Source organism: Chanodichthys erythropterus, chromosome 1 (genome assembly GCF_024489055.1).
Source record: "Chanodichthys erythropterus isolate Z2021 chromosome 1, ASM2448905v1, whole genome shotgun sequence".
NCBI classification, from domain to species: domain Eukaryota; kingdom Metazoa; phylum Chordata; class Actinopteri; order Cypriniformes; family Xenocyprididae; genus Chanodichthys; species Chanodichthys erythropterus.
Window position 1 is genome coordinate 3,908,286 of NC_090221.1, and position 16,636 is coordinate 3,924,921.

General features: G+C 33.1%; 1 protein-coding gene across 2 annotated transcripts in view; it reads right to left on the minus strand.

The window, feature by feature from the left end:
• The window catches only part of slit3 (slit homolog 3 (Drosophila)), a 222,381-nt gene that overhangs the window by 49,293 nt on the left and 156,452 nt on the right, over positions 1-16,636 (minus strand). For both annotated transcript variants that reach the window (XM_067366470.1, XM_067366461.1), the window contains 4 exons: positions 10,840-10,990; positions 7,563-7,637; positions 6,900-7,043; positions 1,475-1,618 (listed from right to left, as the gene is read on the minus strand). In XM_067366470.1, the coding sequence (XP_067222571.1) occupies positions 1,475-1,618; positions 6,900-7,043; positions 7,563-7,637; positions 10,840-10,990 (514 nt within the window). The remainder of the gene's footprint in view (positions 1-1,474; positions 1,619-6,899; positions 7,044-7,562; positions 7,638-10,839; positions 10,991-16,636) is intronic.

Sequence of the window (16,636 nt, forward strand, 5' to 3'; positions counted from 1 at the left end):
TTTTTACCATGAATTTAACTGATTTTATGTGTGTAAAATAAACAGTTATGAACTGTAATTATTACAATATAAACCATTAAATTATATGGTTTTGAACTGTAAAATAGACAGTAAATGAAGTGCAATCCTGTAAAAACCTAAAATGTTGCAACTGTATTTTCACAGTAAATTTCTGGCAAGCACAGCTGCTGTTTTTTTACCGTAAATTTTACGAGTTTTTTTTTTTTTTTTTTTTACAGTGTAGCTGTGCTATAGTGGTAAGCTACAAAAAGCACTTGTAGGGTTTGAGTTGTTTATGCCCTTGACAGAAAAGATGTACATTACTCTGATTGGATGACTTCATTGTGTAAATTCTTCCTGTTGTTTATGCATGCTAAACTTGATTAGATGTTCAGAAAGGAAGGAATGACACTTCATGCAAATCAGAACAGTCTGAGAGTCTCTGCTCACATATTTCAGTTAGTAGGCCAGGTTCACCCAATGAAAAAGAGAACCATGTGTATTGTTGCACGACGTAATGTGTGCCAGGAATACAGCCTGATATGATAATTCAAATGGTTACAGATGCTCGCTGTGTTGGCAGTCATCCTTTCCATTTTTTTTTCTTCGAAATTATGATTCCACCAGAAGTTATTTTGAATGCTTAACAGCATCTGTTTACCTACGAACATCTGTGAGATCTCTTTCAGTTTTCCGCGTTGATCTTTCTCTTTCTTGTCGTTCCCTCAGGGCTGTGACACACTAGAGTTCATTTTTTTGTTTATCAGTTCTTTGTTTACACCCCCCGCAAAAAGCTACGCAGATATTAATCTATATTAAAAATGTACCGCACATCATTTTCTCCAGCTGTTCCCAATTCTTCTACAGCATACAATCAAAAGCAAAAACGACATGGCAGAAGAATTAATTCCTTACATTTGCCTTTGTAAGGACATCCTCATTGCATAAAATTTTAGTCCATTTTTAGACAGCAGAGCAATTTTCCTTTTTAGCCATTTTTGAATAATTCACCCTGCCCCGGGGGGCAAGCCAAAATGTTTTCATCTGAGGTTCAAGAACAACCGTTTTCAACCGAGACAAGAAAACATAACCTCATAATTTTGAAAAACATCTGCAAACAATAAGATTTTTTTGCCTGAACCACATCCTCATCCGCTTTGCATATGAAGATATAATAGGCACTTGATTGGTGGTGGTGCGTGACCCGATAGACTGTGTTTGACTTCCTGCGTCTTTGTGAATTTTTGAACAAACTCGTTCGTGGGTTTGGTACGGACACAGCAACTTCAATGAATAGTTTTATTAGGCAGTAGAGATAGTTTTTCGCTTTAAATTCCTAATTCTTAGATATTATTATTTCAATTTTTTTAGCAGTTGATTATGAATGCATAACTGATAGCGTGAACTCATGACACAGACGGGAATGTGTGAGTGTATGTGTGTGTGTGTGTGTGTGTGAGGGTGGAGGACTCACATGGTGGAGAGGGAATGCAGGGTGTTGAAAGCTCCAGGGGCGATAGTGGAGATCCGGTTATCATAGAGGGAAAGCAGGCGCACGGAGCTCAGGCCAGTGAAGGTGGCGTTATCCACACAGCTGATCTGATTACTCCTCAGCATCCTGATGGGAACACAGAGGCAGGTTGGATCACACTGACTTTGACAGACAGCAGCACACAGCTCACGTTTGTGAGACGCTATGGCTGCTGTAATGCATTAAGTCAGTGGTGGTTTTATGGTATGATTGCTCACATGTCAATTTGGGAACATTAAAGGTGCCATCGAATGGAAAATTGAATTTAACTTGGCATAGTTGAATAACAAGAGTTCAGTTCATGGAAATGACATACAGTGAGTCTCAAACTCCATTGCTTCCTCCTTTTTATATAAATCTCATTTGTTTAAAAGATCTCCGAAGAACAGGCGAATCTCAACATAACACCGACTGTTATGTAACAGTCGGGATCATTAATATGTACGCCCCCAATATTTGCATATGCCAGCCCATGATCAAGGCATTAGACAAGGGCAGCCAGTATTAATGTCTGGATCTGTGCACAGCTGAATCATCAGACTAGGTAAGCAAGTAAGAACAATAGCGAAAAATGGCAGATGGAGCAATAATAACTGACATGATCCATGATATCATGATATTTTTAGTGATATTTGTAAATTATCTTTCTAAATGTTTCGTTAGTATGTTGCTAATGTACTGTTAAATGTGGTTAAAGTTACCATAATTTCTTACTGTATTCACGGAGACAAGAGCCGTCGCTATTTACATTTTTAAACACTTGCAGTCTGTATAATTCATAAACACAACTTCATTCTTTATAAATCTCTCCAACAGTGTGTAATGTTAGCTTTAGCCACGGAGCACCATCAAACTCATTCAGAATCAAATGTAAACATCCAAATAAATACAATACTCACATGATCTGATGCATGCATGACGAACATTTTGTGAAGATCCATTTTGCGGGTTATATTAGCAGTGTGAACTGTGTTTATGCTGTTTAAGGCAAGCGCGAGCTCTGGGGGCGGTGAGCGTGAGGAATTAAAGGGGCCGCAGCCTGAATCGGCTCATAGTTAATGATGACCCAAAATAGGCAGTTAAAAAAATTAATTAAAAAAAAGTACTTCAGAGTACTTCACAGACACTTTCAGGGGACACCTTAGACTTATATTACATCTTGTAAAGCACACGGAAGTGTTTAAATTTGAAAGCGGGAGCAGGAGCATTTGAAAGCAGGCGTCTATCAGTGGGCGGTCCGCGATAGACGCCTTTTATCAAACACTCCCGTGTGTATCTGTGTAAGCACTCGTTGAAGAGCATCATTGATGTCTATTCACAATGTTTTTGAAGCATTGATCATTGTAGCCAATCACAGACATATCTGATGAGTGAGTGAATACAATGGCCAATCAGAGGTGTTTACGAATCCGCTCAACATAGCTCAAAGCATCACATTTTTCAAATTTCGACTGAAGTTGGTACTTTTGACAACTCTATTGTAAACATTTAAAAATGATGTGTATATGTGTATTATATATATATATATATATATATATATATATATATATATATATATATATATATATATAGACAATAAAACATTATTTATAATATATATATATATATATATATATATATATATATATATATATATATATATATATATATATATATATATTATAAATAATGTTTTATTGTCTACATTATGATTAGGACGACAATTATATATTATCATAAAATATACAAAACCTTTTTTATACTAGTACACCCTATATAGGCTAAATTTGAATTTTAACTCTAATTTTAAAAAGCATTATATTTTATTATATTACATTATATTATATTATATTATATTATATTATATTATATTATATTATATTATATTATATTATATTATATTATATTATATTATATTATATTATATTATATTATATTATTTTACATTATTTTACATTATATTATATTATACTATATTACATTATATTATTTTACATTATATTATGTTATATTATACTATATTACATTACATAATGTTATAATATATTATATGATATTATATTATATGTAACACTTTACCATAAGGTTTCATTAGTTAACTACTTTAGTTATTAAATTAACCTTATTGTAAAGTGTTACCATATTATTACATTATATTATACTATATTACATTATATTATGTTATATTACACTATATTATGTTATATTATATTATATTATAATATATTATGTTATTATATGATATTATATTATATGTAACACTTTACCATAAGGTTTCATTAGTTAACTACTTTAGTTACCAAATTAACCTTATTGTAATGTGTTACCATATTATTATTTAATATTATATTATATTATATTAATTTAATTTAATTTAATTTAATTTAATTTAATTTAATTTAATTTTATTATATTTATTATATTATATTATATTATATTATATTATATTATATTATATTATATTATATTATATTATATTATATTATATTATATTATATTATATTATATTATATTATATTATTTTACATTATTTTACATTATATTATATTATACTATATTACATTATATTATTTTACATTATATTATGTTATATTATACTATATTACATTACATAATGTTATAATATATTATATGATATTATATTATATGTAACACTTTACCATAAGGTTTCATTAGTTAACTACTTTAGTTATTAAATTAACCTTATTGTAAAGTGTTACCATATTATTACATTATATTATACTATATTACATTATATTATGTTATATTACACTATATTATGTTATATTATATTATATTATAATATATTATGTTATTATATGATATTATATTATATGTAACACTTTACCATAAGGTTTCATTAGTTAACTACTTTAGTTACCAAATTAACCTTATTGTAATGTGTTACCATATTATTATTTAATATTATATTATATTAATTTAATTTAATTTAATTTAATTTAATTTAATTTAATTTTATTATATTTATTATATTATATTATATTATATTATATTATATTATATTATATTATATTATATTATATTATATTATATTATATTATATTATATTATATTATATTATATTATATTATTTTACATTATTTTACATTATATTATATTATACTATATTACATTATATTATTTTACATTATATTATGTTATATTATACTATATTACATTACATAATGTTATAATATATTATATGATATTATATTATATGTAACACTTTACCATAAGGTTTCATTAGTTAACTACTTTAGTTATTAAATTAACCTTATTGTAAAGTGTTACCATATTATTACATTATATTATACTATATTACATTATATTATGTTATATTACACTATATTATGTTATATTATATTATATTATAATATATTATGTTATTATATGATATTATATTATATGTAACACTTTACCATAAGGTTTCATTAGTTAACTACTTTAGTTACCAAATTAACCTTATTGTAATGTGTTACCATATTATTATTTAATATTATATTATATTAATTTAATTTAATTTAATTTAATTTAATTTAATTTAATTTTATTATATTTATTATATTATATTATATTATATTATATTATATTATATTATATTATATTATATTATATTATATTATATTATATTATATTATATTATATTATATTATATTATATTATATTATATTATATTATATTATATTATATTATATTGACTATACAAAAAAACAATCATAATTTTGCTGGCCCTGGATCTAATAATGCAAAAACAGATTAGTTTAAGCTGTAGATTTTAGTGCATGCTAATTATAATCAGCTTTAATTAAACAACATAAGTCCTGGTTGAGTCTAGTTGGTGAGATTGCAGTAAACAAGTCAGTGTGTGACGATGATCTCGGAGCGATCTCGGCCTGTGCTGTAACCATGTGCGTCTGCTCTCTGAGATTCTGCCTGTGCAGCAGACGCGACCCGCTGAGGCAGCTCACTGCTTGACGAGATAAGATGAGTTTGTGTGCGTGTGGATGGGGAGAGGCGAGGTGCCCAAAACAATCAGGGTCTCCTAAAGGCCTTCAGCAGCACAAACAGGCTAAATGCAAACCAGAGTCTGCCGTGATGAAAACCTGAAAGCAGCAAATTCGGCATTAAACTCTGACAAACAGGGATCTGAGACGAGCAAACTCAATTTGGACACATACTCCTGGGATTTGAAAGCCACTAAATCCAATATTGCAGGACCATGATTCCATTCATTTGCTCCTATGCACTCCTCTCTCTCCAATTAAGCTAATTAGAGCGGCAGCAGACCTTAGGAAGGCTTTTTCTAACCACCAGGCTTCAGAATATGCATTGTATTAGCATCTTTGTTCCCGGTAGCAGACCAGCATAGGGGACGGCTATGCCTGTTCATTTCTTAGAATAACTTCATGCGGTCGACATCTTGATTAAACTTGACGATCACAGTTTGGTTTTTGCTGAGAGTAGGCAATTTTTCTTGAAAATTTGTTTCTAAATAAGCCTATAAGAGCAATTCCTTAGAGCACATTTCCAATGCCGTAAATAGTGTTTGTGCATTTATATTCAGAGTTGAGTGAATATATGAATGTGAACGTGGCTTGGAGACTTGTCTTCATTTTAATGAGCAGGATAACAGGAAAAGCAGGGTTGGTTTTTGAAAAATGAGCTTAAAGGCATAGTTCATCCAAAAATGAAGGTTTTGTCATCATTTACTCACCCTCATGTTGTTCCAAACCTTACTTCTATTCAAAAAGAAAAGATTTTTTGAGGAAAACATTCCAGGATTTTTATCCATATAGTGGACTTCACTGGGGTTCAATGGGTTGAAGGTCCAAATGTCAGTTTCAGTGCAGCTTCAAAGAGCTCTACATGATCCCAGACGAGGAATAAGAGTCTTATCTAGAGAAACGATTGGTCATTTTCTAGAAAAAATAAAAATTACATATACTTGGCGAGTGCAAGATGAGCATTTGTAATTAAAAAGTATATAATTTTTATTTTTTCTAGAAAATGACTGATTGTTTCACTTAATAAGACTTATTCCTCGTCTGGGATCATGTAGAGCTCTTTGAAGCTGCACTGAAACTGACATTTGGACCTTCAACCCGTTGAACCCCAGTGAAGTCCACTATATGGAGAAAAATCCTGGAATGTTTTCCTCAAAAACCTTCATTTCTTTTCCACTGAAGAAAGAAAGACATGAACATCTTGGATGACATGGGGGTGAGGAAATTATCAGGAAATTTTAATTCTGAAGTGAACAAATCCTTCAAAATAAAGAAGAAAGAAACTCATACAGTTTTCAAACAACTTGAGGGTGAGTAAATGATTACAAAATTAAAATTTTTTGGGTGAACTATCCCTTTAAATGTGAACCGGTGGCGATACTCACAGTGTTTTGAGGCCGCTCAAACCCTTGAACATCCGTCCGCTCACTGTTTGCAGCTTGTTTCCAGTCAACAGGAGCTCCAAAACACCTCCGGCTCCATCAAATGCCCCCTCACGGATGTCCCGGAGTTTATTATTACTCAAGTTTCTGCAAACGCAGAATTCAAGAAAGCATCAACTCCTCTGCGCTCTGACGCACATGCACTTTTAATGTGTCTCAAATGCACTATTTATTACTTTGACAAATGGCAGAAAGCACAGGTTGCAATGGTACAGTGGAAATTTCTTTGTTTCATCATATAAATAGGTTGTGGTTGTATCCTAAACACACGTTTATGATGATTCACAGCTTAATTTTAAACCATGCTACAGTAAATTGTAAGGTCGGTCTTTTAGATCTGCCCAATTTATAACTGTGCTAGATAGTAAGCAATTTCATGCATGATAAATCACCGGTCTTCTTCCTGAGCGAATACTGCTTTTTTTTCAATTTTGGAGTGAGCTGCAAATATTGCCTGCCTGTAAATCACTGCATGCTTTTGCCCATTAGAATAGAATATTCCAGAAGCTTTCGCTGTGTTCATACAAAGCTGAATTTCCCAAAAACGCCAATGTCATTGAGCAGCCAAACCCTTCAAACGAAAAGAAGAAATAAACCCGTTCGTACATCTTGCGCAGGTTTGGGAGCTTCTTGAAGGCTCCTGTAGCCTCTAGGATGGGGATTTCATTGTCGTTCAGCCGTCTGGAGTAGAAAGACATCGAGAGACAGAGGTTAATAGTTCAAGAGTAAGTAGAGTCCTCACAAGGTATAATAATAGGATTAAGTCTAACAGCAAAAAGCACAAGTAAACCTCACTGGAGCATGTAGGAGTGAGATGGGGACAAAAGAGCTAAGGATGATGGAAAAAGATGATTATCATTCAGACCCTGTCTCTGTTTCACTCTTCAAGTCTCTTATGTGGGAGACGCTGTATAATTAGGACTGTGATGTCATCGTAATGAAAAATCAGTATCGCTCTCTCTGGTGTGGATATGTGACTCTCATCCACATTCATCTGTCCCTCATCACCGGTGATCTCAATATGAAGGACGTACTCAGACACTTCTGCAAATAATAACCGTGGATGTGGAAGACAGGCTAATGGGCAGATGGCGTATTTTGGAATGACATGATACCAAGGGGTTTAAAAATAAAACAAAATAAAATAAAATAAAATAAAAATAAAATAAAATAAAATAAAATAAAATAAAATAAAATAAAATAAAATAAAATAAAATAAAATAAAATAAAATAAAATAAAATAAAATAAAATAAATAATAAAATAAAATAAAATAAAAAAATAAAATAAAATAAAATAAAATAAAATAAAATTAAAATAAATCTGAAATATAAAATAATAAAATAATAAAAATGTACAAAATTAACATTACCATTTAATTGTGCTTTATATTTATATTGAGATAAATTCTAGAGGTGTGGTCACATTGATCATCGTTCAGCTATTTTCCAAATGCTAATTCCAGTAATTTCAACAGGAATTTACACGATCAGGAATTTAGCGCGAGGCAGAAAATGCTACATATATCACTGCACTTTTTTGTCTGCAAAATTTCACCAACGTGACAGCACCTTAACAGGAAAACAAAATTCTATTGTAAATAATTTCTGATTTTTTTTTTACAGTTTAATTGGATATTTATTCATGAAAATATCAAAAAGTTTTAAAAACACTATTTACTATATATTTTCTCTATAACTGCAGTTCACAGTTAAACATCTGCCAAAATTGGTGCAAGTCATGTTGACAAGAACGTATTTGTGAGTTGAACACACAAAGTTGTAATTACGTGTGGGAAACTCAAAATTTTCCCTGAATTCCCAAGTTGGGAACATGTCAGTGAAAAAACAGGCCAGATGCAATCATAGACTGTAAAAAAAGATGGACAGCGTGTTTGTGGTTCCTTCCAATTTAGAAAAATGAAGCCAAAATATCCCAGAAATGGTCATTGCCGATTACTTAATTTGGAGCCTGAGTCTGTGCAGTAGTGATCCTGAGGTTGAGTTAAAGCTGCAGTCCGTAACTTTTTTTGGTTAAAAATGATCCAAAATCAATTTTTGAGCAAGTACATAACCAGCCAGTGTTCAAAACTATCTCATTAGCTCAATTCACAATGGTAAGGTTTTAATAATGTTTTATAATAAGAGCAACATGGTGGATTTCCGCAGGAAATTTGAGCATGCAGCAGTTCATCTGTGCGTCATTACGTCATGTCCGTAAACAGAAAGGAAGGAGTCCAGGCTAATCGGTTTTATCACGTGAGGACGCAATCCAGAAAGATCCAAGTAACAATCATCAGTGACAACTGGAGATTCACCCATAGTCAAAAAGCAAAAGACTTTGGACTGTGGAGTGGCTACAGAAATTGAAATCTACAGGTAACGCTAATATACACATAGTCATAGCAATGCTGATGTTGTTAACATTAATGATTTGAGAACAAAGTATAACAGTAATAATCATTTGCACGGTTTGGCGTGATCTGAACTAAGCGATCGTTAGATTTAATCATCACTGGCAGCGCGATTTATTGTAGGACTAATACTTTTTTCCTCAGTTGGTCAGAACAAAAGTGGCAGACATGTTACTTGTTCAGATGACATTTTCCAGTACAGCAAGCATTAGATTCATCCACGCTGACGAGCTGTGCCGAGGCACAACGCACGTACAGATATTTATTCCACCTATGACTGCAATTGCAGGTTTTAAACAAAAGATGGCGACAAAGAGGAAAAATCGCGAACTGCAGCTTTAAGGTCCCACTCATCCTGCAGATCCAATCGCAAACACAGCTGTCAATCATCACATTACACCCAGCTTTTATAACATCAAATCACTAACTAAAACCAAACTTACGTCTATGTGATGAAAACTTCCTAAAACGACAGAAACCATGTTTGGGAAAAAAATATTTGAAGTGTAATTGGTTTTGTTTGGTTCGCGTCACATTCAATTACATGGAGAGGGCGGGGTTTATGACCAACATTACAGCCAACCACCAGGGGGCGATCGAAATATGTGGGCTTCACTTTTAGGACGCGTATGTGACACACTTGGATGCAATGAATGCAGAATCTGTATATTAATTTTAATTTTATGTAGGAAATCATGCTCTGACAAATGTAATTTGGATGCAGCTGACATAATTATGACTTCCCAGCTTATAAATACGAACTTCCCAAGAGGACATGAGTATAAGCAGGAAATGATAAAGAGTAGACAGCAGTATATACTGCACTGCCAACTGCATGACTCCCATTCCAAACACAGACAGGTGCAAAGAAGGTCTAGACAAGGTTGAGAGAGACTTTCCAAACATTAGTAAGAGTAGAGTCTAGTAAATGCACCATGGCTGTCTTTTTGTTTCCCCCAGGGCTGGTTTCCCTAGTGGAGCCTGCCATGGGAAAGCACATCAGACATAAAGTGCTGGTTCCTGGTTGCAAGCATTCCCGCAAGAGCTCTATAAATAAGCAGCTGTGCTAGCGGGTGCAAGCTGTAGTCACTGAGCCGCAGAAAGACCGAGAGAGAGAGAGAGATGGAGAGAGTGTGACAGATGACTCGAGTTGATGGGACTGCAGAGGGAAAACCCTGATGTGTCCTCTACACATGAACACAAGGGCAAACGCATTGTCACCCCGTCTAGCTCTGCCCAGGGAAAACGCAGCTGAGTGGTTAATGGCCTGGGAGAGGCCTCGGACATTCATTCACCACAACTCAGCCGGGCACAAGACCCCGTAATCAGAGGACAAGAGAGAGGGATGAGGCCTCTGGGACAGAGCGACACCGAAAGAATTAGTGAGGTGAGATCGTAAACGCTGAATGTTCTGGAGAGTGATTGATGGGGTCGCTGGGTGCGTTTGTAAGCTGAAATGCGTGTCTCTTACAGGTCAGTGGTGTGCTCAGGCAGGTGAGGGGGTATCTTGGTGAGTTTGAGGTTCGAGCAGTCCACCACCGTTCCTTCACAACGACAGCGCTCGGGACAAACCAGGTCCTGGAAACACTCGCCGCTGAGACGACTGCGGTAGTCCTCCGCACCTAACAAACACACAAGACACAAACGGAGAAAGACGGACATTCAAACAGCTTATTCCACTCGTCATGTACACGGTTAAATCTCAGTCACATGTCCAGATCACCAAACAATAAAAAAAAAAAAAAAAGATATATATATATATATATATATATATATATATATATATACTTTTTTTTTGCAAAAAGGTTTCATATATATATATATATATATATATATATATATATATATATATATATATATATATATATATATATATATATATATATATATATATATATATACACACACAGAGTATATGCATAAAAATTTAAATAATTTTGCACCAAAATTATTTTCATGACATTGTAGCACCCCTCTCATTCACATATTGTAATGTAAAATAAATAAATAAATGGTACAATATTTATACATCATGATTTTTTACTGTACTGACTTTATACTTACATTTTAAATAAGTGAATTTTATAGTAATATAATAAAAAAATAACTGTAATAGCTCATATTTCAAAAGGGAATTGAGATTAAAAAAGTCTTGAATAATACATCTGAAATGTGTGTGAAACTGGGACAAATTAGCTTAATTGTCTTAATAATGACTGTAATCTTTATGCAAAATATATACACGTTTGCATAAATTTAAATTTGTATATATAATGCAGCTATTTATATAAAAAAGAAAAAAAATCTCTTAGCAAAATGTCTGAAATCTATTACAGTAATAAGAATTTGGGGGAAATGTGCTTAAATGTATTAATAATGGCTTTGTAATCTTTATAAAAAATATGACCAAATATATGACCACAATTTTACATAATTGTACATAGCATGCACAATTTAACATTTAATATTGTTCAAATTTCAAATAATGGTACTTACAAAAAAAAAAAAAAAAAAAAAAAATCTCCAATAAAGTACATGAAATGTATTACAGTAATGAGAAATTGGAGGGAATTAGCTTAATTGTCTTAATAATGATCTTTATAAAAAAACATTTTTGAATTATCTTTATGAAAATATGCATAACATATGAGCACATTTTTGCATATTTGTCTATATAAAATATGCTACTGTGTATATATCATACAGATATCTATATATAAAAAAGAGCTGTAAAATAGCTCATATTTCAAATAGGAATTAAGATAAAAATGTAGGTGAAATTGGGACAATTGTCTTAATAATGACTGTAATCTTTAAAAATTATGCAAAATATATAAACATTTTTGCATAAATTTAAATTTGTATATATAATGCAGCTATTTATATAAAAAAGAAAAAATCTCTTAGCAAAATGTCTGAAATTTACAGTAATAAGAATTTGGGGGAAATGTGCTTAATTGTACTAATAATGGCTTTGTAATCTTTATAAAAAATATGACCAAATATATGACCACAATTTTACATAATTGTACATAGCATGCACAGTTTAACATTTAATATTGTTCAAATTTCAAATAATTGGACTTGCAAAAAAAAAAACAACAAAAAAAACTCCAATAAAATACATGAAATGTATTACAGTAATGAGAAATTGGAGGAAATTAGCTTAATTGTCTTAATAATATTGGTCAATATGAAATATGCCAATGTGTATATATCATACAGATATCTATATATAAAAAAGAGCTGTAAATATATTTTGAAATAATGGGACCTGAATAATGAACTTGACATGTTTTAGTGAGATTCACTCACATAATAAATATTTGGATTTCACACAAGTCTTTGTTCTTTACACCTACAAAAACGCCCACAAACAGGCAAAGGCACGTCTGTATTTCTTTAAAGATAACGGCGTCATCGAGCGAGAGGTCAGGTATTGGAGGTCTGGCGCTAAGAAGTGTTTTGACAGGAAAACACACGAGGTTCTGGCCGCCCGCGATAAGTCTGCTTCCCATCAGCCATCACTCGCCTGCCACCGCTTATCTTATTCCCACCATCTCTGTTCGGCTGCCCTGATGCTTCTAGCCAAAGCCCAATGTCTACAAGAGCGAACTTAAAAACGCCCTTTGAAATGCAGACGGAGAACGTAGCTAGAGCTCTTCACAAGCCATCCGTTGTTCCCGGGTTAAAGAACGCCACCTTCACTCCTCATGGTGGCAAAGAGAGGTGCCACCGCACATATCCCAGAATGCCATGCTGTGTGCGAGTGTGTCCAGCGGTCCCTGGTGCTTGACGGAACCATGTGAGGCTTGTGTAGGCGGCGGCACATGGTTAGATCAAGCACAAGAGACAGCTGCACCAGAGGCCAGAGTGGAGGAGCGGAGCGGGACGGAGAGGCGGGGAGGAGGAGGAGGAGGAGGGAGCAGCCAGGACACAGCAGCCAGGAAGCCGCCCAGAACTCTGGGCCACCATGCACAAGGGCGGACGGGCCGGCCCCTTTCCCTCGTCCCAGCACGGTCACTGGGACATTAGCCCACTGGGAATACAAGGCCCGAAAAGACAGACAGAGAGACAGACAGACAGACAGAGAGACAGACAGACAGACAGACAGACAGACAGGGACTAGAAAGACACACACATAAAGACATCACACAGGAGAAAGGAGTGGAGCAAAGCCCTCTGCCAACACACAGACACACACATAAAACACAGATTTTCATGTGCAAACACTTGTAACGCCTGTGGAAACACACACTAGGGGCCTGCTGTTGCACTTGTTATTGTGCTGCTGATGTACTGACAGAACTTTAATGAGAAAAACCTGTGGCTTAATATCAAAGCAAACAACGGCTGCACTTCTCCCACCAAATTATTTCCCTCAGGGGCCCCTGCTTTTGGCTGCGTGTGGGGGCCAGTTCCGACTCGTAAAGCATCTTCTAACAAGGCATCTTCATTCTGCTTCAGAACAGCCAGCATTGTCCTATTAGCACTCTGAAACCTGGCAGTGTGTGAGAAGAACTGCTCCAGGCCAGAGTATGCCACACACACACACACACACACACACACACACACACACATAAGAAAAGGAAAGGGACGTTGTTCAATGTGAGGAGTCTCAGTGTGAAGTATGTGAGCAGAAATTGGTGGGCCAGAACTCCAAGCCATCAACAAGTCACTGCATCAGCACAGCCTAGTGGACTCGCTGCGGGTGAGACGGGTGGGCGGCAGTGGCTGAATTCTGTGTCATTCACTTAATCGACTGTCTTATAATGTGAGTCAAGGTATCTTGGATGAAAAACAACCATAATTTAGTGGGCCATTTTGCACCCTCTCACTAAACTTAAGCTTTTTTGATTAATGTAACACTGAAAGACCTTTACAAAACAAAGAAAAATCAATTTCTTTTGAACTTTCTATTCATCAAAGAAACCTGTAAGAATGTTTCAGAGTTTCCTCAAAAAACATTAAGCTGCACAATTGTTTCCAACATTGGTAATAATAAGAAATGTTTCTTGAGCAGCAAATTAGCATATTAGAATAATTTCTGAAGGATCATGTGACACTGAAAACTGGGGTAATGATGCTGAAAATTAAGCTTTATCATCATCACAGGAATTAAATACATTTTAAAATATAACAAAATATAGTATATATTTTAAATTGTAAGAACAGTTCACGGTATTACTGTTTATACTGTATAAATGCAGCCTTGGTGAGCAGAGGAGTACGGAAGAGGATTAGGGCAAAACAATAATAAAAAAATAAAACCATCTCGAGATTAAAGTCCTTAAATTACGAGAAAAAAAAAAATTAAATTACGAGAAAAAAACTTGTTAAATTTCTAGAAAAAAGTCTAGATAAAATGTTGAGAATAAACTCGTTAAATTACAAGAAAAAAACTCATTAAATTTCGAGAAAAAAATGTGTTAAATTTCGAGAAAAAAGTCGAGATAAAATGTTGAGAATAAACTCGTTAAATTACAAGAAAAAAACTCATTAAATTTCGAGAAAAAAATGTGTTAAATTTCGAGAAAAAAGTCGAGATAAAATGTTGAGAATAAACTCGTTAAATTACGAGAAAACACTCGTTAAATTTCAAGAAAAAAATTGTTAAATTTCAAGAAAAAAGTCAAGATAAATGTTGAGAATAAAGACATTAAATTACGAGAAAAAAAAATGTTAAATTTCGAGAAAAAAAACTTGCTAAATTTTGAAGAAAAAAGTCAAGATAAAATGTTGAAAATAAACTCGTTAAATTACGAGAAAAAAACTTGTTAAATTTCAAGAAAAAAGTCAAGATAAATGTTGAGAATAAAGTCATTAAATTATGAGAAAAAAAATCATTAAATTACAAATTTGTTCTCATAATTTAATGACTTTTTTCTCGTAATTTAATTACTTTATTCTCATAATTTAATGCGTTTATTATCAACATTTTATCTAGACTTTTTTTCTCGAAATTTAACAATATTTTTCTCATAATTTAAGGAATTTGTTCTCATAATTTAACGACTTTTTTCTCATAATTTAACAACTTTAATCTCGAGATGGTTTTATTTTTTTATTATTGCTTGGCCCTAATCCTCTTCCGTAGAGGAGACTTCAATCAAAAATATTTTAAAACAAACTTTTGAATGGTAGTGTATTTTGACATCTGCTGAATATACTGAATGTAAACGTGGGCAATCATTTTATGATGTCACAACATTTCGATTTCTGAACGGCCAATTTTTGCATCTTAGACTGAAAAAATGTTATGAGTGGACTAATGAAGGAGTTAATTTGTTAAAGTATGTCTGTATATTAGTGGTGTAACGGTACACAAACATGATGGTTTGGTACGTACCTCAATATTAAAGTCACAGTTCGGTAAGGGTTCGGTACAGCAGGGGAGAAAACTAAACATAAAAGTTTTTTTTTTTTTTTAAACAGCTGTTTATTGAACAAAATGTGTCTCTCTCTTTAAATAAAATCAAATATAATTAAAATTTTCTTATGGATAAAAAAAAATCTTTATCAGGTAATGCTGTAAACTATATACAGGGAGCCCCTGCAAATTACTATAATATTAAAGGTTACAGTTAACAACAGAGCCCAAACTATTCAATTCAGTTGATATTTATTTTTATAAATATAATAATCAACACTCAAAAAATGCACATCAGTAAGGTTTTGCATTAATTTCTAAATCCAATTATAAAATTATTTTTCAATTATTTTTCAACTCCAATTCATTTTTGAAATATAATCATTTGCACAGTTACTGTCATATAATGTTATTTAAACATATAGTAAATAATTAAGACATTACTGACAGGTAAATATAATGAATATATAAGCTAATATAGTGCATATATTTAATGAAATGCTTCATTTCTCTAGTGAACTAACATGCTGTGGACACTAAATGACTTGCCTGAGGTGAATGTAATGCTGCGTGAGATATTATTCTCAAGCTGTTTTATTGATGCCTTTCAGCGGTTGAAACACTGGTTACACGTAAACATATCTATGCATAGATCGTTTGTTCTTCTTCTTCTGCACCTGATCCTGTTGTGGTGGTTAGTAGACAGCGTTGCATTACCGCACACGCCCCCTTCTGGATTGGAGTGTGGATCACCTGTGACTGACTGTATTCATCGTCTGACTGTATGCACCGAACCATGATGGTTTGGGACAAATACATGTACCGCTACACCCCTACTTTTACAGATCTGTAGTATATTGTTCCATTTAGCTCAAAATACCAAGGTTTTACATAAAAA